This window comes from Pelmatolapia mariae, linkage group LG7, assembly GCF_036321145.2.
Source record: "Pelmatolapia mariae isolate MD_Pm_ZW linkage group LG7, Pm_UMD_F_2, whole genome shotgun sequence".
NCBI lineage: Eukaryota > Metazoa > Chordata > Actinopteri > Cichliformes > Cichlidae > Pelmatolapia > Pelmatolapia mariae.
This window is the reverse complement of record NC_086233.1, coordinates 15,354,327-15,376,900: the sequence shown is the minus strand read 5'-3', so window position 1 is coordinate 15,376,900 and position 22,574 is coordinate 15,354,327. Positions and strand designations below refer to the sequence as shown.

The following is a 22,574-nucleotide window of genomic DNA, read 5'->3' as shown; positions in this document are numbered from 1 at the left end:
CACTTAGCACAGTAGAATCAAGGAGAGCATGTGCGCTGTGGAATCCACCCTTTGCTGCATGTCTCCATCAATTACAGGCAAAAGCACAAAACACCTAACCGTATGTTTAGGCAAGAGAGAGAGAAGAGCGCAGAATGATCAAAGGGACAAACATCAGTTCAGGCAAAGCTGTAGTTACATTATATAGCTTTTGGCTCATTTAAGTACTTCAGCTTAGCGTCACACTTTAATTTAGGCTAATATTTGCTGACATTTTTTTCCGCTGTTTGCCTGATTAAGTTACCATTACATAACTGGATGGCTGACTACCCACTTTGCAAGGCATTTTAGTGAGGCTGGAGTCCAGCTTCTTTTAGGATACATTGGAAACTGATGGCAAAATTTGTCGCCTAAAGTATAGTCCTTAAAGAACGGGCCTCTTGCAGACAAAAAGGGGTCTCTGATTCACTTAAATTTACTTTCAAAATCAAGATTTTCTCACAGCTCCTACAGTACAAACTTTTCAAACCAAAACCTAAGAGGTCATCTTTTAGATCAGGCCTCAAAACAAATATGAGAAATATGGCGCTCTCTACCCAACTTTTTTATATTTTCATGGACTTCTGTTGTACTTTCCTGCACTTGACCTGTAATATCTTTTGATAATTTCCTTCCAGTTTTATTAATGTTCTTATTTTTGTTTTTGTTTTGCTTACTTCAGTTTCTGCATTTGGGTCCTCATTTGAATTAAATATAACACAGAGTCCTCCATGCCCCCACCATTTTTCTGACTGCTCTCTGTACCACTCTGTCACAGGCTGAAATACCAAAAACCTTTTTTTTTTCAAAAGCTTTTTGTTTCAAAGATGAATTAATTCCAGTTTTGTTTGGAATTAACTGAGTTTCTTTGTCTCAGACAGTCTTCAATTAGCTTACATGTTATAGATCAAGTGTGTGACCAGTTATTTTATCCAGTGAACATCCATGAAAATGACTGATGGAACATACAAAGAGAAGAAACGTGGACAATGCAAGTCAATAAAATTCTATACACAAAGTTTAATACCAACAGTCATTCCAACAATCGAGCCTGTGACCCCTCACAGGGGATCAGTGCATTCCATGAAACCAAATAACATATTTGTTACTCTGATTGTTTAGTCTGAAGCATGCTGCTGGCATCAGTGTTTAATGTCTGACCAAAGGAGAGCGTTCCAAAAGTGGTGAGGTGTTTGAGCTATTTAATGTGCTGCTTCATCTTGTGTTGTCTGGCTTACGTACATTTACCTTTAAACTGGATGATCTGTCTTGTCTGTTTTATTCAAGCCAAGTGTGAAACAGAACGTGCGGATATCCATGTTTTAATTTAGGACAGTGTTGTTATTTTAAAGATACAGGGTAGGTCCAGGTTCATCCCCATTTCTTTTTGACTTATGATGGTTTGTGAATTTCTGGAGAATTAAACTGCTGTAAACTAACTGGAGCAAGCTACAGCTGCTTTAGTTTAGCTGTCGGTTAAAGATCACTGTTGCAACACTGCACTTATAAGCTAGGTTATTTTCACTCATCATAAATTTCTGCACCATAAATTTCTGCACAAATCTAGATGGACACTTACCCATGTGACTTTTTCATGGTATTCAGCAACAGCATGAACAGCTGACATACTTTTTTAAAAAACGCTGCATCTCTGTGACCCCAAAACATGTTACACCAAAAATTTCAGCCCGATCGTGTCACCCACCAGTAACAGAGCAATACAGTGTACGTATAATAATAATAATACATTTTCATTTGAAAGCGCCTTTCAAAATACTCAAGGTCACTGTACAGTAGAATAAAAGCAACATAAAAGCAAGAAGTTTACAGAATCATAAAAGCATAAGACATAAAAAAATAAAATAGGAGAGTGGAGAGGTTATGTGGGATAAGCTATTTTGTACAGGTGAGTTTTGAGTTTGGACTTAAAGAGAGAGAAGGAAGAGATGTTTCTTAAATCAGGAGGTAGGGAATTCCAGAGTCGTAGAGATATTTGACCGGGAGCCAATGAAGCTGCTGCAGGACAGGAGTGATGTGGTGGACAGAAGGGGTCCTGGTGATGATACGGGCAGCAGAGTTCTGGACGCGTTGGAGCTTGTGGATGGATTTTTGAGTAAGACCAAAAAGAAGTGAATTACAATAATCAATCCGGGAGGTAACAAGGCTATGGACAAGAATGGCAATGGCATGTGGGGTGAGAAAAGGACGGAGACGATTAATGTTGCGCAATTGAAAATATGCAGACCGAGTAATATTATTAATGTGTGAATTGAAAGATAGAGTACTGTCGAGGATGACACCCAAACTTTTCACAGAGGAAGAAACGAAGACCGGTGAGTTATCGATGGCAATAGAGAAACTGTTGGTTCTGGATAATGTTGATTTAGTGCCTACCAAGAGGAGCTCGGATTTATTACTATTCAGTTTGAGAAAATTAGAAGAGAACCATGAATTTAGTTCAGCTAAGCAGAGGGTGAGGGAGGATGGGGGAAGTGCAGAATCAGGTTTAGTGGACAGATAAAGCTGGGTGTCATCGGCATAACAGTGAAAATGGATATTGTATTTACGGAAAATATGTCCAAGCGGTAAAAGGTAGATAATGAAAAGGAGGGGCCCCAGGACAGATCCCTGTGGCACGCCAGTGGTCAGAGGAAAGGGCTGAGAAGTAAAGGATTTGAGTTGAATGAACTGAGTGCGATCAGACAGGTATGATTTAAACCAGGCTAGTGGAGTATGGGAGAGACCGATGGAGGCTAGCCTACTGAGAAGAATGGAGTGAGAAATAGTGTCGAAAGCAGCACTCAGATCATGGACAATAAGAATGGAAAGTAAACCGGAGTCAGCTGCCTGTATCTCAGTGCAAAGAGGGTTTCTGTGACTTATACATCAGGGAAACCAAACCAAACCAAACTCTTGGTAAGAGGATGGCACAACACAGAAGAGCACACCATCTATTTACATCTAGAAACCAGTGGCCACTCCTTCAGTGATGAGGATGTGCACATCCAGGACAGGAAAGACTGCTGGTTTAGAAAAACCTAATTTCCAGCCTGTACCTGAGCACTGAAGATGGGTAACCTCTTAGACCTTAGACAGTCTCATCACACCAGGATTTCCAGGAACAGACCATGCTGTCCTCAAAGCTGAAAGACCTGAAATAAATTGCTAAAATTTGCGTTGGGTGCAGAGATTAAGATGCCACATAGATAATCTGTGAGTATGGGAAATGAGTCTGGTAAAGGAAAACCCCAATGAAGAGGCAGGTTTCATATATCCAAATGTGGTTTATTTGAAGGAAAAATATAAAGACAGAGCTATAAGTATTATGAATGTTTTGGGTATAACATTTCAGGCTTCCACAAGTGGGAACATTCAGTATGAGTCAACTAATGGAGTTGGAAGAAAACAATAGACCATAAAATAAAAGATAAAAGCTGAGGAAAAATAATGAGAAGAAAAGATTTTACTAAAATGGAAAATCACCTGAAGACATTGTATGTGTAGAAATATGACACAACGCAGGGACGGAAAGAAATCTAAAGAAAAGGCTCAGAAGGATGAACCAGATAAATCTTCTCAGAGAAGCAATTGTCTGTGTCCTTCTTTAGAGCCTCAGTGTGTCACCACCTCCATCACCATCATACAATAAAGATGGTGGCACCACCAGACTCTTCCAGTGACTCATTAATGACCACAGTCCACCATGGCCACCTCCACCATTTCTCCACTAGCCCACCACAACAGACAGCGACACGAAGAGCCTCCAACTACCTGTGGTTGAAATGGAGGGCGCCCAGAGACAGCCCCCATTCATCTTTCAAACCTGATCAGAAGGAAGCAGTGACTCATTTGGCACACCCGAGAGAAGTTTGCAGGAGAGTTGGAGGTTTTCTGCTAAAAATTTAGCCCCACTATGGGAGAATTGCAACACCTGCTCATGCACTAATTAGGGGCTGGCAAATGAGCAAAAATATCATACACGAGACATCTGCAGACATCATCATCCTATACAAAAAGCCATACAGGAGACCTGACAATTCTGAACAGGCCAATCACAATAGGAGACTGCTCTCAGGCTGTCTGCACAGTTGCTTGACCTTTTTTCAAGGGTAAATAAAACTCACAAAGACAACCTGGTTGTGTCCACCTCGATTTAATGCAGATTCCTACGACACCTTACCGGCAGGGTATGTGTTTATTTCCAAATTTTCTGTATTTAATTCAAACTGAAAAGAAGTGGATAAATACATCTTTAATTTAAAGTGCCAAACCATTTCTGTTAGGAAAAACACTACTCTTATTACTAAAGCTAGTGTCCATTCTTACAGTTTCACCTTAGAGTGGAAGGAGAAGTGGGAGGAAAAGCAGATCTTATATGTCAACAATTCCTTGATTTTCCATCTGTGTTCCTGTCAGGAGTCACCCACTGAGAAGTAAGGACAACTTATATCACAGGTTCACATACTGAGGAGGTATTTCCACACTGTGTTATGTTAGCAGTCCCAGCTCTACATGTGGCTACATCCCAGTTGTTTCACCATCAGAATGCCTGTGCAAGTACACAACCACAAAATGTAATTACATTTAAAATAAATGCGCAAAATGTTGAAACTATTTCAACAAAACCAGGAAATTAAATTATTCATGACAGCAGTAATAGTTTCAATCAGACGTCTGATTTAAATGAACCAGCAATATGTTGTCAAAACTCCTGAACACCACAAACGCTTTTTGTGGGACCATCATTGCTGTCTGACCATAAACTGTATATAAAAGATGGACGTGGCAAATGCGAACTCATCTGATTGTGAATTCCCTTTCTGAAACCTCAGCTTCAGGATTTTGGTTATCACCATCTTTGTGTTTTGAAACCAGACCAGACATGAGGAGCTGTCATTACTGAGAAAAACCAATAATACTGTGGCTCATATTTGACAATTAACTACTCCTTAAAGGATACAATCATTAAATTATTGTCATGTTTTTCTCAGAAAAAAACACTTGAAATCCATAGACTTGTGCAAAAAGTCATAAACATTTGCAGAATACAAACACAGTTTTGTAACTCTCTATGTTGTAGCTATTTATGGTCACCAGGGGTTAAAAATATGTGGCACGACCTGTCTTTGGGCTACTGTAGTTTGTGCTGTTGTTCTGCTGCAAATACAAAGAGCTTCTTCATACTGAGTTTTTAAAAATGATGGTTTTTGGAGCCCTTCACGTTGAAGAGTTGTATAAGCAACCAATCAATGCAGAGTATCACTGCAAAGTCAAAATAAATTAACACACAACAGATAAAAACAGGTTGGATAGTAGCAGTCAAAGAAACAACAACTTTTAAAGGCCCTAAATCTGCCTATATATAGTAGTAGGAGGATATTTATACAAACAGAAAACAGATGACTTAGTTTGACAAGGTGAACCAATAGGAATTGAGGATTCCATCAAATCTAAAAGGGACAAAACCGAGACATTTATATTATAGTGCAGGTGGCAGAAGCTAATTTTGCTAATTACTGCTGCTTCTAATGACTATACTAATGTCCTATGCTAATGCCCTACCACCAAACTCACAGAACATCCCAACACTGGAACTGCTGCACAAAAACATGAATGATTGTTCTTCAAATTTCTGGCCATATTGCACAGTGAGCACAAACACCTCATACCTACTGTCAAGCATGTTGGAGGAGAGATGAAGACATGAGCTTGTTTTAGGATACTTTATAGTTACTGAGCAGGCCATGAATGTTTTTAACAGGCTTCTTTGTCATCCAAATAAAAACTAATTCCATATCACAGATGAAAATTCTAAACATAGGTAATTTGTTTTGTGGGAAAAACAAACCGACCGCTTTATATATGTTTATATATCACATAATGAATTATAATCACAGATTTATGTATGTGTTAAAATAAACAGATCTATATGCAATGAGTTAAATTGCATTGGAGTTTGTAATATGATTTTAAAAAGACTTAGCTGCAGGAAGTTTTTTTTCCTTTCTGTGCTCAAGGTGTGAAGAAATAACTGAATGACTGTCCCCATCTTCACACACAGCCACATCCTGTCAAAGTAACCACTCTGCGTCAATTTACTTCCTTGACACCGTGTGACTCAGAGCTCATTAACCTCTTCAGATCACATTGATGACATAAGTAATATAACAAAAATAGATTTGTTCTCTTTTGCACGAAAGGTTACGCAAAAGGCACTCAGCTTTGCACAATGTACCATGTGAGTCAAACTGCCCTGTGTACATAATTTACGCCTAATGAAAATGTCCCAGGTGTTTACCTAAAGCAATGAAAGGCTTTATTCAAAGATAAGAGTCAGATCTGAATTACCCTGCCTGTTATAGTGAAATAATTGCTGCTAAGACTCTTATTCTTAAGGAGAGTGAAGAGCTCACGTAGAGAAATTAACTGAAAGTCATATACTGCCCTCTAGTGAGCAGAGATCCACGTAACTTCTAGTACATTCAAGAACTTGTTTTTGGAGCAAGACATGATGAGTTTGCATTTAGGAAAACAATAATAATAAAAATTATTTTAAGATTAATTTAATAAATAATAATAAAAAATGATTCTGTTATTTCTGAGTGTGAATGGGGCTCTAGTTCTAGATGCATTGAGTTTTTCTTTCCACTCACCTTTCTCACTCACTATGTGTTAATAGACCTCTCTGCATTGAATCATATCTGTTATTAATCTCTGTCTCTCGTCCACAGCATGTCTTTATCCTGTCTTCCTTCTCTCACCCCAACCAGTCACAGCAGATGGCCGCCCCTCCCTGAGCCTGGTTCTGCTGGAGGTTTCTTCCTGTTAAAAGGGAGTTTTTCCTTCCCACTGTCGCCAAAGTGCTTGCTCATAGGGGGTCATATGATTGTTGGGTTTTTCTCTGTACCTATGAAGCGCCTTGAGGCAACTTTTGTTGTGATTTGGCGCTATATAAATAAAATTGAATTGAATTGAATAGTGAACCACAATAACTTTACTTTATACTGGTATCTCATCTGTTCACTCAGCAACAATGTTATCTGCTTATTTACCATCAGGGATGAGGGAACTATTTCAGTACATGAAAGGTATGATTATCAGTACTTATTTAAATAGACGTATTTGATCTTAAATTTCATTTAAAACTAAGTCTGTTTGATCATCTACTATAGCTTACATTGCATTACCATCCTTCGCAAGTTATGCACCACACTTTCCATACTGTTATACTGTTATACTGTTAAATACTTTTAAAGATACAGTAAAGATACAGTTAGTTGGCTGTCTAACAGAACGCTTCTTCTGAGCTGAAAAATGAAGCCAGTGTTCCTCTAGTGGCCACTTGAGGCTGGCTCCCAAAGGGATCTGACTCATTTAACTTGAATAGTTGTTATAAAATCTGTTATGCTGCTGGGTCGTTGACCCAGCGTTTTGTTTGTCATTATTGTTGGGTCTGTTCCCACAAACCCCGCTAGTTCTAGAGACTTATTCATCATGAAAGAAAACAAGGCAACAGCGTTCGATCGATTACTTGCGCAAGGGAGGCCTTTGGTCAAGAATCAGCTCTTGGAGCTCACGCTCCTAACCTGTCTCCAGCCCAAAGTCCTTCAAAGAGCAGCTTCCCTCGCAGCTATTTATTGAGAGACAGTTCACACAATAGTTTACAACACGTACCTCCCCTCTTAACCCCCCTTGGTTACAAAGACGAGGCACTGTGTGTGTGTGTGTGTGTGTGTGTGTGTGTGTGTGTGTGTGTGTGTGTGTGTGTGTGTGTGTGTGTGTGTGTGTGTGCTGCTGATCAAAGGGTCATAAACTCAGGAAGCTTAGATCAAAAGAAGTAGATCCTCCAGATAGGATGTATCTGTAATCAAACCTACAGCCCCTCACCCAAAAACTCAAGAATCTGAGGAGGGGGACTGTGGAATTGCTTTCATCCCACAGTTAAAACAATGTAGAAATGGATGGCAAGCATAAAAATGACAAACATTTAAGAATCCACTCTAACAATTATGTTTATTATTATTATCTGATTTGATATTAATTTATTCATGGTTATTAGTATTTAGGTTTCATTCTCAGGGTCTCCAGTCCTAAGGTTTATTTCCTGTGTCGTCCCCCGGTGCTTTGTTCATGTCCCTGAGTTTGTGTTATGAATTTCCTGTTTTACTTTGAAGGTCTGTGTCTGTTATCACTGTGTTCAGCTTGTGTCCTCCCATCTTGTGAATTAGGATCAGCTGTGCTTCCCTCCTGTGTGTCATTGCCTGATTACCTTGTGTGTGTGTGTGTGTGTGTGTGTGTGTGTGTGTGTGTGTGTGTGTGTGTGTGTGTGTGTGTGTGTGTACGGGTTCGTACTATCCTGGTGGGGACCAAAATCTGACTTTTACTATCCTGGTGGGGACTTTCTGCACCGTGGGGACCAAAATCCAGGTCCCCTCGGGGTTGAAAGCAATTTTCACACTCAAAATGCGGTTTTACTGTCAGGGTTACAATTAGGTTATGGTTAGGTTTAGGGTAAGGGTTAGGGTTAGGCATTCATTTTTAATGGTTAGGGTTAGGGTAAGGGGCTAGGGAAAGCATTATGCCAATGGGATGTCCCCACGAAGATAGCAAACCAGACATGTGTGTGTGTGTGTGTGTGTGTGTGTGTGTATATAGTGGGTTTTATTATGATTTCAGGTTTGCGCTTTAGTTTTCCCAGTTTAGGTTTCTTCAGTAGCTTCTCGTGTCTCATTGCCTGTTTTTTGTCACTCTGCCACTTGTAAATAAACTCTCACTCATATCATCAGTCGTTGCCTGCATTTTGGGTCCTTTTCCTCCAACACCACACGGCTCGCCCCGGCAGCCGTGACAAAATCATTCCAAAATGCAACAATAAAGTGCAAAATCCAATTTAAAAAATAATGAATAAATATTCTGATAGAGTAGATTCTAAATATCAGCCTAAGAAAGTCTGCGTAGCTCTCCACAGGGAATAAAGGAACCAGCTTCCTTTACTGAGAGCAGTTGGAGACTTTAAGGATAAACATGCTAAAGTGACTCAGCTCATCATGTAGCACAGGTTGTAACAACATAGTGAATCAAAGTCCGTTTAGGATTAATATGTTCAAACAGAAGTGTGACTGTCCCTCTCTATCGAACTTGCAAAGCCAAACCGTTATCACATTTCTTCAGAAAACCCTTTATAGCAAGTCTTTCTGTTGCAGATGGAAGCCCCAGTGCTTAACTGTAATTCAACAAGATAAAAATAAGCTGAAGATCTCTCTTTGTAGAGAATTCTGATGAGTTTCTCTTTTTCGAAATCATTTCTCTTTTATTAAGTTAACAGTAGTTTTCAGCTTGAAACAGCAGTGCTTAGTGGCATCAGACAACCGCTCCACACAGTGTGATCTCTACTGACGTGCAAATCCCCCTCCAGCGAGTCATAGTTGCTGTGTCTTTTACAGCTACTTGGTGTCCACAAGGCTTCACCTCTGTTAATTGTAGTCAATGAGCTCTCCTCTGTGTTTGTGCTGTCGGTGCCTTTTGGAGCATTGCGATCGAATTATCTAATGTAATGGGCTGCAGTGTTATAAGGACTTTCCAGTAGATTGTGCTTTAGTTCTGGTGTGTGAAAAGCTAGCATTTGATTAGCCTGTTACTTCTCACTAACAAGGTGAGTCTCAGTGTTCCATCCATAGCACTTTATGAATATCTAGAATATCTATCCCTAAAAAATGGCAAGGCTGATTATCAAAATGCTAACTGAAGATTCAAAATGCTCTTTTTTCTATATTTTCTATTAAAGATGCACTTTAAAAAAAATCAACACAGGCTGAAACCACCACACTTTATTACATACTGCATGTCCTTTTTTCAGCATAATACATCAATTATCAACATCAGAATACATATGGCTCTGATTTCAAGGTACATAAATCGCTCAACAAAATACCCTGTCTGGACAAACAAACGATAGAAAGTGCACAAAAAAAGTTGGTTCAAGTCAACTGCATCACAAGACAGAACGGCTGTTGTGTGTTTTTTGAAAAGGAAAACCAACTTAATTAAAGCTTACATTCAGAAACCTCATCTGAGGACAGTTTAAATGGGACAGTATTAATCAGCTCCTCTGGTGCTTACAGAAGTAATGACGCCTCATATTAAAATCTCACACACGCATCTTCATAGAAAATTAAATAGAAACATATTTGGCACCATATTTTAGCATAGAACATAAAATTCAACTTGCAGTACAACAGTGTTCATACATGGAGGTAATATTTGAGTTTGGCACATTACGAGAACACTTTAAAAAGTCCATGTAATCCTATTTTATTACATGCTCAGTCTTCACTGAAAGGTTTCTAAGATAAGAGTATAAACTCACTCACTGTATGGAACAAGAATTCCTCAACAATAAAATGATCTTTCTAAAAGCCCACAGAGCCAGTAAGCCTCACGGATAGCTACTGACTTGTGATTTTCATGTTACTGATAAAATAGCATATGATTTATGACAAGGAAAGCACCATATTTCCTCGGAGAATTGGGTTGCGGTTCTTCGGCGCCAGAATGGGTAATGTAAACAAATGAGTCAAGCGTGACCTCTGTAAAGCCTAACAGACATGATCATATATTGCACTCTAGAAAGAATCACAAGTCACAAAGGGGTTGTCCTGGCCTGTTCAAACCATCAAACAAAAAGTTGGTATATAGATATAGAATTAATAAGGTATTCAGTAATACTATGTTTATTATAACCTCTTGTGTATATTAACATTGATATATAGATTATTTCAACATTATGATATGAAAGATACATATTTATACATTGCTATGAATATAGGCAGCTGCTTCTGTTGAACGGAAGCGGCGCCAGATATAACATAATAACTATTCTACGTATTTTCATCCAAACAAATACAAATAAATGCGTTCACACGTGGCCCACGAGGAAAGCCGCTGTGAAACTCCATAGTGAATATGAATCGAAGCCTCCCATGCACAGAGAGGTTTCAATACAGGTTGAGACTGGTTTCCAAACAGGCCAGCGTGAACCTTAAAACCTCAGGATGCGTGCCGAAAAAGTGCATCCCAGTTTAACCAGAGTTTTTGTTCGATGTGTGGTGCCGTGGGGAAAATCGGTGAAAGAGCACGAAAAGGGAAAACGAAACATTCGGGGGCTGCGCTGAACATCGATCTGCAATAAATAAAGTCAACATTGGCCTGAGACCGACAACAATACAATCTCTTGTTTCCATCCTCTCTACCTCCACACACATAGCTCATTTATATTTGCACCGACATATATGTATATGTGTATATATATATATATATATATATATATATATATATATATACACATATATATTAAATTCACATGAGTATTCTATCATATAGCAGCAGAAACACATATGCACTGTATACTGTATGGACAGAAAACAAGGAACATACTATTCCTTCATTTCGTGGAATCTGCGTTGACCTCAGTCTGTGGTGGGGCACGGTACTATGTGTTGAGATGTGAGCTAGTGAGCATATCCTTGGGAAAAACTCCAGCGATGTATGTTTGTCAGAGACAAAACCACAAGTTTTACACCTCAGGCTTGACTGGCAAGCTGCCCTGACTCCTTGGTAACTCCACTGTATCTTCCACAGATGTACCAAACCACCAATCAGAACCACCGACCCCCTTATTAGGAACAAATACGCAACACTGACTTTACATGTAAATAGCCTGGCTTCATAGACATGCAGGCAATGTCCACCATCACAGATGGATAAATCACTAACAAGTTTAATATCAAATGATGAAACTTTATGAAGCTCAGTTGAAGAAAAAACCAAAACAACCCCCCCTCCCAAAAAAAGAGCATTTTTATACTTTATACTTAAAACTCCAGCAGCATGCATTTTGTTTAAAAGAAATGAAGAAATAAAAAGAAATGCCTGTAATCTTATTCATAACATAACTCCACGTTTGTCTATGCAAATTTACTCCACACTGGAACTGAGACGCTCACAATATCCACAATCTTTAAGAGGAAGCAAAATCTGCATCAAGCCACACTCTAACTCTATTATAATTCTACTGCCAGCTTTACCAGAGTGATCACATAAAACACATCTACAGCCCTGCTCTAACACACTCTGCATGTTCTGCAACATCCCCCAGCCTTCGGAAGCAGGGGATGAAAAAAAAAGACGCAGTTCTACCTTTTCACTCCCCTCTGCTTCTGCTCAACACCGCTCTGACTACGTTGCACTGCTGCCTGCTTCCTCTAACTGAAAACTCGCGTGCAGAACTGAAACGGCACTTTATCACCGTGGATGGTGATGCTGTGATGTCAAGAAAGTAAGTTTTGCACCCAAATGTACAGCAATGACGGAGGGGAGGGTTCTCACACAGAGACCACCAAGGTATAAGAATGCCTGCATCGTCTGGTTTGAGCAGCTACATGCAGCAGACTGTCGCAAGCATGTCTGTCTCCCCAAAGCTGCGGGGGACAGCAAGGTGCCCGAATGGAGCCCTGAAAGGGACCGCGACTGAGCCAAAATGAAGCCTTTAATGGTCAAAGAGCTGCCTGGTTGCCAAACTGTAACACCCAGTGGAGGTCGTCTAGAGGCCGGTGAGGTCCACAATCGCCTTGATGAAGATGGTGTCGTCACGAATGTAAGTGTTCTTGCCATCAAGCTTAGAGAGCGGGCAGAAGAGTGGACAGCCGCTGGCGATGTTCATCTCGCTCACGGGTCTCTGGAAGGAGGAGGAAGTGACATCAGGTCGAAAGGCATCGATGATGTGCTCTCTGTTGCTCTGGTCCAGCAGCATCAGCGTAACCTGGAAGTCAGATAAGTAAGAGATTACTGTTGGGATAAAATAGGCAAGTTTCAGCAGAACAAACCTCACCATGGTCCTTAAAGGAATAAGAACAACAATGGAAAAGAAAAAAACAGACTGTTCCACAACCAGAAGGGGATACTTGAATGCCTGCTTGTTTCTTAGTCTTTTACCTTCTGGTTGAAGGGCCATTTAAGCAGGGCATCACTCAGCCCCCTCATCACCACAAAGAACAAGGACAAGTGGCTGCCACGCCCTGTCCCATCTCCATTAAGATAGATCCGTAGGCACATCTTATAGCCGTACTTGCTGGTATAGAAGGCTGGAAGAGAACGGGAAAGAGAACTAATTATTCGCAGAAGACATCTAAACAGTTTCTAGTAATTTAGTAATAACTTTTTCAACGATTTTATCTTTGCAGGACAAAATCATGGCTGTGACAAATGGCATCTATTGTTGCTCTTCTCAAACCAGTTCACTGATCATGCTCCTGGTATTCTAGGCTGATGATTTTGGATCAACACTGTGATAATGCGCACTGTTACCGGGCGAGAACATGGCAGGGGCTCGGCCTGCGATGGCATCTTGTCTCTTTTTGGCAAAATCTGAAATCCTCCAGATAAAGACGCCGTCAAAGGTGGTGGCGGACATTTCTCTCAGCCGTCCCTCCATCTCTGCGACCGTCAGGTCCTTCAGCCCCACAGTCCGCTCTAGCTGTCGCACCTGGAAAACAAACACATATTCATTAAATTGAATATTTTCCAGTAATGACTGAACTGCAGCTGAGAGAATAAGCAACTAAAAGTGCAGTTGCTTTGGTTGGTTTCAAAAACATGCTCAGACATTACAAATGACTAATTCATATTAGCATCAGTTCAAGGTGATCAGCATCACTCTGCCTTTAAGGAAGAAACTACAAATATTTTGAAAAGACTGAGGTTGTTCAAATTATCACTTTGAAGCATCTCCAAGCCTTTTCCTGGGTTTTCTGGGATTTTATAAATTGGCAGGCAACAAGTTTTCTCAAAGTAGCAGCCTTTACACACCGGAAGTGTAAAATCTGTGCAGGTACTTTGTGTGTGCTAAAAGTATTCTTTAGACTCCCCTATCCTTAAATCAGTCATTCACACCTTTTTTTGTATGCAAATAAACAGATTCGACCACAACCTAAGATCTCTCCAGGATTCTGGATTACATCGATACGGAAGAAAAGTTAAAGTAATGGTGAATCTAAAAATGAACGGTCCATTGCTGTGTGTTCAGATTTGACTGAGTTAAGACTCAGAGAACAAGGAATGCTCCAACTTGCATCAACCAGCTGCAGTCATGGCTCGAGCTTACCTTATTGCTCAGAGCCTCGATCTTATCCTGGTCCAGTTTATGCTGACGGTTGCTGGCTTCCATGGTGGTGGCGAACCTCTCCACCTCTCTGTTCAGGACGCACACCACATTTTCAAACGTGCCAGCTTTGACTTCCAGTTCCGTGCACCTGCGGCCGAGCTCAGCCACCTTGGTTTTCTCGCTGTGAAGCTGGAGCTCCAGCGCTGCGCCCACAGAGCTGGGCAGAGGCGTGAAGGATGTGGACACAGAGAGAGTGGGAGGCAGAGTGGGAGGTGGAGGTAGAGGAACTGAAGCAGGTGGACCAGGAGGTCCAGAGCTGGAAGATGATGAGGATGCGGCGGCGGCGGCTCCCTGCACGGGAGGCCCAGAGGAGGTGGTGCTGAGCTGGGAGACTCTGGCCTCGAGTTCCTTGAGGGATTGTTGGAGTTCCACCAGTTTGTGTCCGGCTACTTCCAGTCCCTGGGGCTGTAGGCCCTCCATGCTAACTTTCATGCCCATAATGTAATGCAGCAGAAGATTGAGGTGCTCATAGGCATATGCGCGCTCATGGTCATGAATCTTTTCCTTCTCCACCTGCAAAAGTGCAACATAAACCAGAAACAATATATGAATGCACAGAGTAATTACTGAAGTAAAGGAGAACGGTAAATCTAACATAGTCTTAACTCATTTGTTGCTCATTTCAAATCATATTTAATATAACATGATTCATTTCCACCAATGTATTGTAAACTCCTGTTTTTATTTTTTTAATTCAAAACATACAATCTCTCACTAAGAATATATAATAGTCTACTGTCTACTAATAGCTGTTTACTAGCTTGTCCCGTTGAGCATTAGCAGTATTTTTTTCAACTTCCACTGTGTTTTGTGTGTTTTTGTGGCGGTTTTCTATTTGCTGGTGTTTTCCTAAGTTGCAGTGACCTCTCAAGGCCACGATAGTTTTTCCAATAACAATTTCAATCCCAAACATTACAATGAATAACACTGCCAACCAAACTGGCTAACTAGCGTGAACATTAGCATGGTTAGCGCTTATGTTTTTTTAAAGAACTAAGCAGGATGGTCATCCTTAATGCTCAAAGTTTCAAAACAATAGTCTACAAACCAAGTTGTGACATCACAGTGGCTCTGTTCATCTTTTATATACAGTCACTGGAAAAAAGATACCTCCTCACTCCTCCTCGTCTTGGTTCAGATGATGTTTTCTCTCCTACAGTCTCGTAGCTTACTGTGTGCTCAAATACTGAATTCGTTATTGAGAAAACAATCGGGCTACTTACAGACATATCGCATCCCACCACATGAAATCGACATGGAGTTCTGAATTTGCTGCAGAATTTGATATGGTCCACATACTGGGAAACAAAAGAAATAAAATAGTCAATTTCTAACAATCGATATAAATGATTTTCCATCTGCTGTGTATTAACAGCGAGTGATGAATCAGTTGTGTCTTTTTCTTCTTATATTTGTTACTTTGTATCTTGTGACATTTTACATATTGCATCTTCAAATTTGTATGCTCATTTTAGTCTGACTATCTTCAGTTTCTTTTTTATTAAACATAAGTAAACATGACAAAGTACATTCATTATTTTCAGAAGCTCAGTTGTATACTCTCTGCCATCACATTTGATTACATGGTCTATGGTCAGTTTTACAACATAATGCTTCCACCTTTTCTGCACGTTGGTCTCAGATTTACCTTTTCTCTGGGAATTTTCTTCTTGGCACAGCCTTCACAGATCATCGGGTACTTGGGGCAGATCTCATCATGAGCCTGAAAAAAACGAAAAGGCAGCAGCGTTTCTTTTAATGCCACACAAATAGCTGCTCTGATCTGCCGCACAGGCCCCGACGAGCATCTTTGGTCTAAATAAATCATTTCCAACCTTGATATTCTTAAAGTGGAACGGCTCCTTGCAGTACTTGCAGTTGAGCGTCCTCTCAGGGCACTCTCGCTCATTATGGCGCTCCTGTTCATTGAAGCGGATTCGTTCTTTGCAGGAAGGGCAGGGGATGATCATAAACTCGCACTTCCCTTCGTGGTTCATCTGTGGAAAGTGGGAGCTTATGCTGAGGTGCTGTGGCAGAATGGTAACCTCTGTACTGCGCTGGGAGGCTTATTTGTCTACATACAGAACAGCACTGTAGCTTTAACAATGTTAGATGTTTAGAGTCTTATCCTTCACGCAACACTACCATTCTGTAACAGGACGATGAGTCCAAAGGTAAAAACCACAGCTATAAAGAACCATCTTCAGCTACAAGAAGGAGAACAACAGCTGCAGATGTTACGGCCCCCAGAGACCAAAGGCATAAACGAAAAACATGCAAACACAATTTCCCACAGAGAAACTGGTAGATATAAAGACAGGAAGTGTGGCAGCGATATGTTTACCTAATGTATGCATTTGTCTAAAGGCAGCTGCTGGACATGTGATACGGAGGAGACTGGATTTAAGTTGTTTAACTTGATTGTGCTGTTTTTCAAATCTAAACAACAAGCTGTACAAGTTTTATTTGCACCGTGGCCATTATTCCCATTGAACTTCATCCACAGCTGCGAGGTAGTCTACTGGAACCTGCCTGCGACACCCAAACAAACCAGCTGATGGTTTCAAATGCACGAAGAAGGCAAGACATTCCACTAAATGTCACTACTTGTGATTCTGTCACAAGTCTGGGAATGTGTGCAAAGTAAAATATGACACACATTTTGCTCTGTGTACATTTTTACACTACGCGCTCTGTACAGCAGGTTTTATTTTTGTTATTTTATAGTGTTGACGTCTTCATTTTCATTCTATGCTGTGGAAAACAGCAGACATGAAAATGACCGCAAACCCCATGATTTTATGATTTTCTAAAACCATAACCAGAATACAACCAGTTGAGTCGAGTCCCTTCAAGTTGTGCTTGTTGACTCCTTCAGACTGATATCTGTCTGCCTTTATATAAGTAGACAGCAATTATTTGCAAACCTTCGACAATCTCTGAGTGACTGTAATCAGTCCAAGTCAGACTGTGACTGTTTGCAGAAAGGTTGCCTGCTATCAGGTGGCCTGTGCAATGGCCTTGCAATCAAAAGTGCTCGTAAGTGTTCAGCACCTGCAAGCTCTGGGTAACTGCTTAGTCAGTACAAGTTTTTTTGTTTTGTTTTTTTTATGCAAGGAGGTTGCTGTCCTATTTTTACTCACATGAGCCATCAGCTTGCTATGAATTAGGAGCATTGGTAGCTTTGTCAAGCTGAGTGGTTCCAGTGTTGTTGCTGGCTGAGTTGACTTAATGTAAGATTGCTCGGCTAACGTTATCTCAGTATGATGGTGCATGAGATGAGTCCTCTTGTTCGTAGAATTCCCAGGGGTTTGTTTATTTATTTAATCGAAAAATTTGGTGTCCCTGTATTGATGCAATATCACAATTTGTGATACTATGCTTTATCGATTTTTCCTCCTACTTCTTGAAAGCAGTACAAAGATCTGCTCTGTTTGCACATTCCCAGATTATCCAGATGCCTCCTTTACACTGTTTTATAAATGGACCAGCCTCATTTCCACCTCCCACAGGCTGCCGTAGAAACTCTGTTAAACATCTGTTTGCAATCCAGATTATGGTTGCTCAAGAAGAGCGCCAAGGCTGGAAAGGCTTTGTCTCATGCACGCAGTACTCTCCATGCAAGGCGGGGCTAGCGAGCGTTTCAAAGTGACAAAGACAAAACATTAGGCTATCTGGTTACTGAAAAACAAGTGAAGGAAAAAAGTCGCCTCACCTCGTACTCCTTTATACTTCCTTTCCAAGTGCAGCTTTCATTGATACAAACAGCTGGCAGATTTTCAACTTCCCTTCGAACCGCATTGTCTGGAAAAGCCTGAAAAAAACAAGAGAAAATAAAAAGGGCTCTGCTGTTGAGCTGCATCTGTGAAACACATCTCCAGCTGCTGTGTTCATCAGTGTCAGAAAAGCTGCACATTCAACACGTGCACGCAGTTATTTTACTGTAAGTTTACATATGATATGATTTGATGATGATTATATTATCTAAGCAGTAGCTGAAACTCATAATCACCAGTATCACCACGCTGCTGTTACTACTGCACAGACTGCCCATGATGTAAACAGGGCAACACGCAGAGCTCACGTCAGACATATTTTAACTTCAGAAGCTTGTTTTCCACTCTGTTTCTTTTAATCTTTCACCGATTCAAATCAAGGTGATTTGTTTAATTTTTAAAAAAGTAATCGAAAAAAAGAGTACTCACGCATCCTTGTTTTAAAATCGAGGTAGGGTCCTCAAAAATATCCTCTTTGATGCAAGCATTGCATTTCTGAGGTCCATTACTGCAATTAAACAACAAAATACAACATAGCCAATAATTTATGCTACTTTATTTATGCTATGACAACTTAAATTATGAGTTAAAGATTTAGCTGCTGATTTACATACACTTTAAAGCTATAAATAATATTAGCAATGGTATCATTTTATATAGAAAAGCATGTTTATTTCACAACACACCCATTAAAACTACATCAGTGTTAAAGTTTCTTGGCTGCCAGCTCCCGATCATGTTTGTGCTTTTGGTGCATTTTTAATGTACTTTATCAGAACAGTAATAGAGTCAGTTCATGGTTATTTATGCTAACATTCTGTCCACAGGGCTCATGAGTAAAAATCTAGCATTTTATGCCATGTTAGGCAGGATTCTGTCCTACAGCCAACCCATCCAGTCTATGGAAGAACACTGCAAATCAAGCTCGTTAGCTTCAGCTGATTACTTTCAACTCCACGCCTTCATCCAAATATGATTAAGTCTCTGTCATCGAAGATATTTTACAGAGATACATCAATGGTGTCAAAGCAAAGAGATCCACTCAAAAAATACTGAACCGCTGACAGTGTGGTTTTACAGCTTTTGACAAAGAATAAGCAACACACAAAGAATCAGTGACACATCAGTCTCCCACTTCAGTGGGACACTAATAATACTAATCCAGTGTAAGCACTAATTTATTACCAGTTGAGCGCTAATTACTGCTGGAATTAAATAGTGCTGGATTAGAATCATTTAAGTAGTAATTAAGTTAAGTTTTTCATTTCTCTTAGCCCGATAGAAGCTCTAAAAGCTAAAAGCAGCTCCCTGAAACTGAACAAAGGAAAATGAGCAACATTACTATAAATTAAATGATTAAAGTTTTTTTTTTAATCTAAATATTTACAATCACTTCCAAAGCACTTATTTTAGCCTTTGGCCATTCCACTCCTCACCTCACAGTCCTGTTAAAGCAGTAGGAACAGAAGCGATGTCCACACTGGGCTTGGAAAGGCCGTCTGAGGATATTGTGGCAGCAGTTGCACAGGTGTTTGTCCTCCAGCTTGTTGCCCAGGATCTTCTTGGGGAAGCCGGGCTTATTGCTCTCCATGGATGAAGGAGGGGACGGTTCCTGTGTGGCCATGGTGTCTGTTCACACGTCACACCTAGGAAACAAGCAAAATGTCAAGCCTGGGAGGTACAACAGTTTCACTTTCAGAGTCCATTTGGATTGTCATTGTTTTTTTAAATCACACCCAAAAGGGAACCAATACTCTACATCTTAAAAACCAAGTTTCAATATTCATATGGCCATTAAAAGTCCAGGATTGCATTTTCTGGTTGGTATTTAACCCATGCCTTCATAATCACATTCATTATCCTTTTGATTAGCCACAAATTTAAAACCACCTGACAGGCCAAGTGACTAATAGAAGTTTTCTCATTGGAATACAATGGCATTTACATGGATGTTACTTTGTTACCTTTAGACTGTAGGTGCTGTTGTTACTTTTAAGTAATAAGTGTCTTTCAGGGCGGCACAGGGGTTAGCACCATCACCTCATAAGGTCCTCTCTCTGTGTGGGTTCAGTGGTGTTCAGTCAGTGGTGTACTGCCACAGTCCAAATACAGGGTTAACTGGTGATCCAAAATCAGCAGTAAATGTAAGTGATTGTCTGCGTTCCCCCTGCGACAGACGGGCAACCTGTCCAGGGTGTATCCTACTTCTTGCTATATGATGGCTGAGATAGACTTAAGCCCAACCACAACCCTGAAGTGGATAAACTAAAGATGGATGGATAAATAGAGGAATGAACAGGTGGATGGATGGAAACATTGTTTTATTTTTATTCCAAGCACAATAAGATATATATAAAATCTTAGGATTTTAACTCATTGACCTAAAAGTTTGGTGGACGCATGGACAAGAATTACTGTAACCAAAAAATCTGAAGAGTTTTATGATGTGAGCGTATTTCAGTGGCTTTGCTATTAAAAAATATAACTTTAATGTTGTACTTTTGAATTCAGATAAACTAATTAATACAGTGTTAACTATGGCTTACTGATGTTTGCACGGCTATTAAAGCTATTTAAAATGAAGGAAGCATTGCTGTTTGATCTATAAAATGTCAAAAATAGTGAAAATCGTTTTAGACTGTCCTGAAGTACAAGGCAATGACATTTAAAATAGCTTGCTCAACAATAGAAAAGCAATCCAGCACGGCAAATAAAAGCTGGCAGCTTGAAAACTATTGCAGAGACCCAGTATAATGTTTGGGACCCCTGGGTTTCTGGGGCTGTGGAGCAGCTGTGATCCAGTGCTGGCTGGCCTTCTTCTTGACATGACTACATGATGCTCATGTGTGTGGCAGAGCATCACAGGCCAGCTGGAAGGCCCACACCCTTTGTTTACATTTCCACTCTGCATCCACGGCTCCTTGCTGCTCACTTGGAACAAAGTGGCGAGGATCGTGTCTCTCTCTCTAGTCCAGCAAACACGCGCTCAGCTCAGCCTGCCCAGTAACGATGCTGACAAATGGCACATCCATTGTCTCTGCTCTCCTTCCCCGTCGCTGTTGCTAAGCTATCAGCATCCGTTAGTCAGAAGTAGTACCCAGCATACCGCCACGCCCCTTTGAAATCTCAGGCTTGCTGCCTGCAAGAGACCATTTACTGGAAAAGCCTTTTTTTTTCCTTTGGCGAATGCTGTTGCAATCAGCAGAGTTTGGACTCACCAGCGATTTATTCTAAGCTGTCATCGCGTGCAGAGGCTGGGAGATCACCTTTCCTGGTCGCAGGTTGACGCTCGCGCTCTGTGCCGATATTATATGTGGTTTTGCAGCCGGCTGGAGGTGTTTTCTTGAACCTTAGCCACATAATATAGATGTGGACCCCAAGCGCGATGGCTGTTATTGTCCAATATCGCCATTGCACTTTCAGATTGGGCGTTACGTCATGCGAGGGGCTGAACGCGGGTTGAGAGGCAGACGAGATGTAGAGGCGTCCGAGTCATTGGTCCACAATCCAGAGGAGGCGGGCTGCTCTGCTGCCGGAGACTGTAATGTAATGGGCCCGTTTACACTGGCCGCAAACAGTGACGTCGGTACCATTTATTCCAGAGCTGAGGGCGCGAGTACTCCCTGCAGTATTCTCCTGAACGGCAGGTGTCGCTGTTCAGACACAACCGCCACAACAGCGCTGGTATGAGTGTTTGCTCATAGGGGGGGGTCATATGATTGTTGTGTTTTTTCTCTTTATGTATTATTGTAGTCTACCTTATCATATAAAGCGCCTTGAGGCGCCTGTTGTTGTGATTTGACGCTGTATAAATAAAATTCAATTGAAATAGGAGGAGAGGAAGTGAAAACCAGAAGCAAAAAAATCGCGAATTTTTTAAGACAGTTTTTTTCCTGACAACCAATTTTTTTCAGTCTGTTTCAACATATGTATTTCTATAATTTGTAAATTTTTGAGCATCTGTACTGATATATCATTAAATTTGCTTTAAAAACCATACACTGGTGTCGGCTGCGCTTTTCATGGCCTCATATTGGGCCCATTAGAGATGCACACCGCGCTCACTCCTCTTGTGTGTAATTTAGCATCTTTATGTTTTATGTTGGCTATTTATGTATATTTGTATATTTAAAGTCCTTTTTTGCATTACTTCCTCCAGTTTACAATTGTGGTTGTATTTAAATCTTCATTAAGCTCTAAAATAAACTACAGCGTTACAGTAGTTGAATGACTAAGTACATGTATTAGTGTGATTAGCATGTTGAGCTGGTCAAAGTTTTTTTTTTCTTTCTACAAAGTACAATGCAAAGTAGGGAATGAAGTACAAATTCTGAAAGTCAGCCATTTTGTAACTGAATACTGCACTGTAAATACTCTTTTAAAAGTAATGTTTCGTTCATTTACATGATGAACTTTTCACATTTTACTTTACTCCAGAGAGAAACATGTACAGTCAGGTCCATAAATATTGGGACATCGACACAATTCTAACATTTTTGGCTCCATACACAACCACAATGGATTCCAAATGAAACAAACAAGACATGCTTTAACTGCAGAGT

General features: G+C 40.5%; 1 protein-coding gene across 1 annotated transcript; it reads right to left on the bottom strand.

Annotated features, from left to right (window-relative positions):
• Positions 1–9,842: 9,842 nt before the first annotated feature.
• On the bottom strand, positions 9,843–21,714 carry LOC134630629 (TNF receptor-associated factor 2-like). Its single transcript, XM_063478074.1, has 11 exons — positions 21,231–21,714; positions 19,449–19,658; positions 18,442–18,520; positions 17,952–18,050; positions 16,072–16,233; positions 15,885–15,959; positions 15,460–15,534; positions 14,177–14,749; positions 13,381–13,558; positions 13,009–13,157; positions 9,843–12,835 (listed from the first exon to the last, which is right to left on the bottom strand). Exons 2-11 carry the CDS (start codon positions 19,634–19,636, stop codon positions 12,617–12,619), a joined length of 1,797 nt encoding a protein of 598 aa, XP_063334144.1. The 5' UTR covers positions 19,637–19,658; positions 21,231–21,714; the 3' UTR covers positions 9,843–12,616.
• Positions 21,715–22,574: the final 860 nt, after the last annotated feature.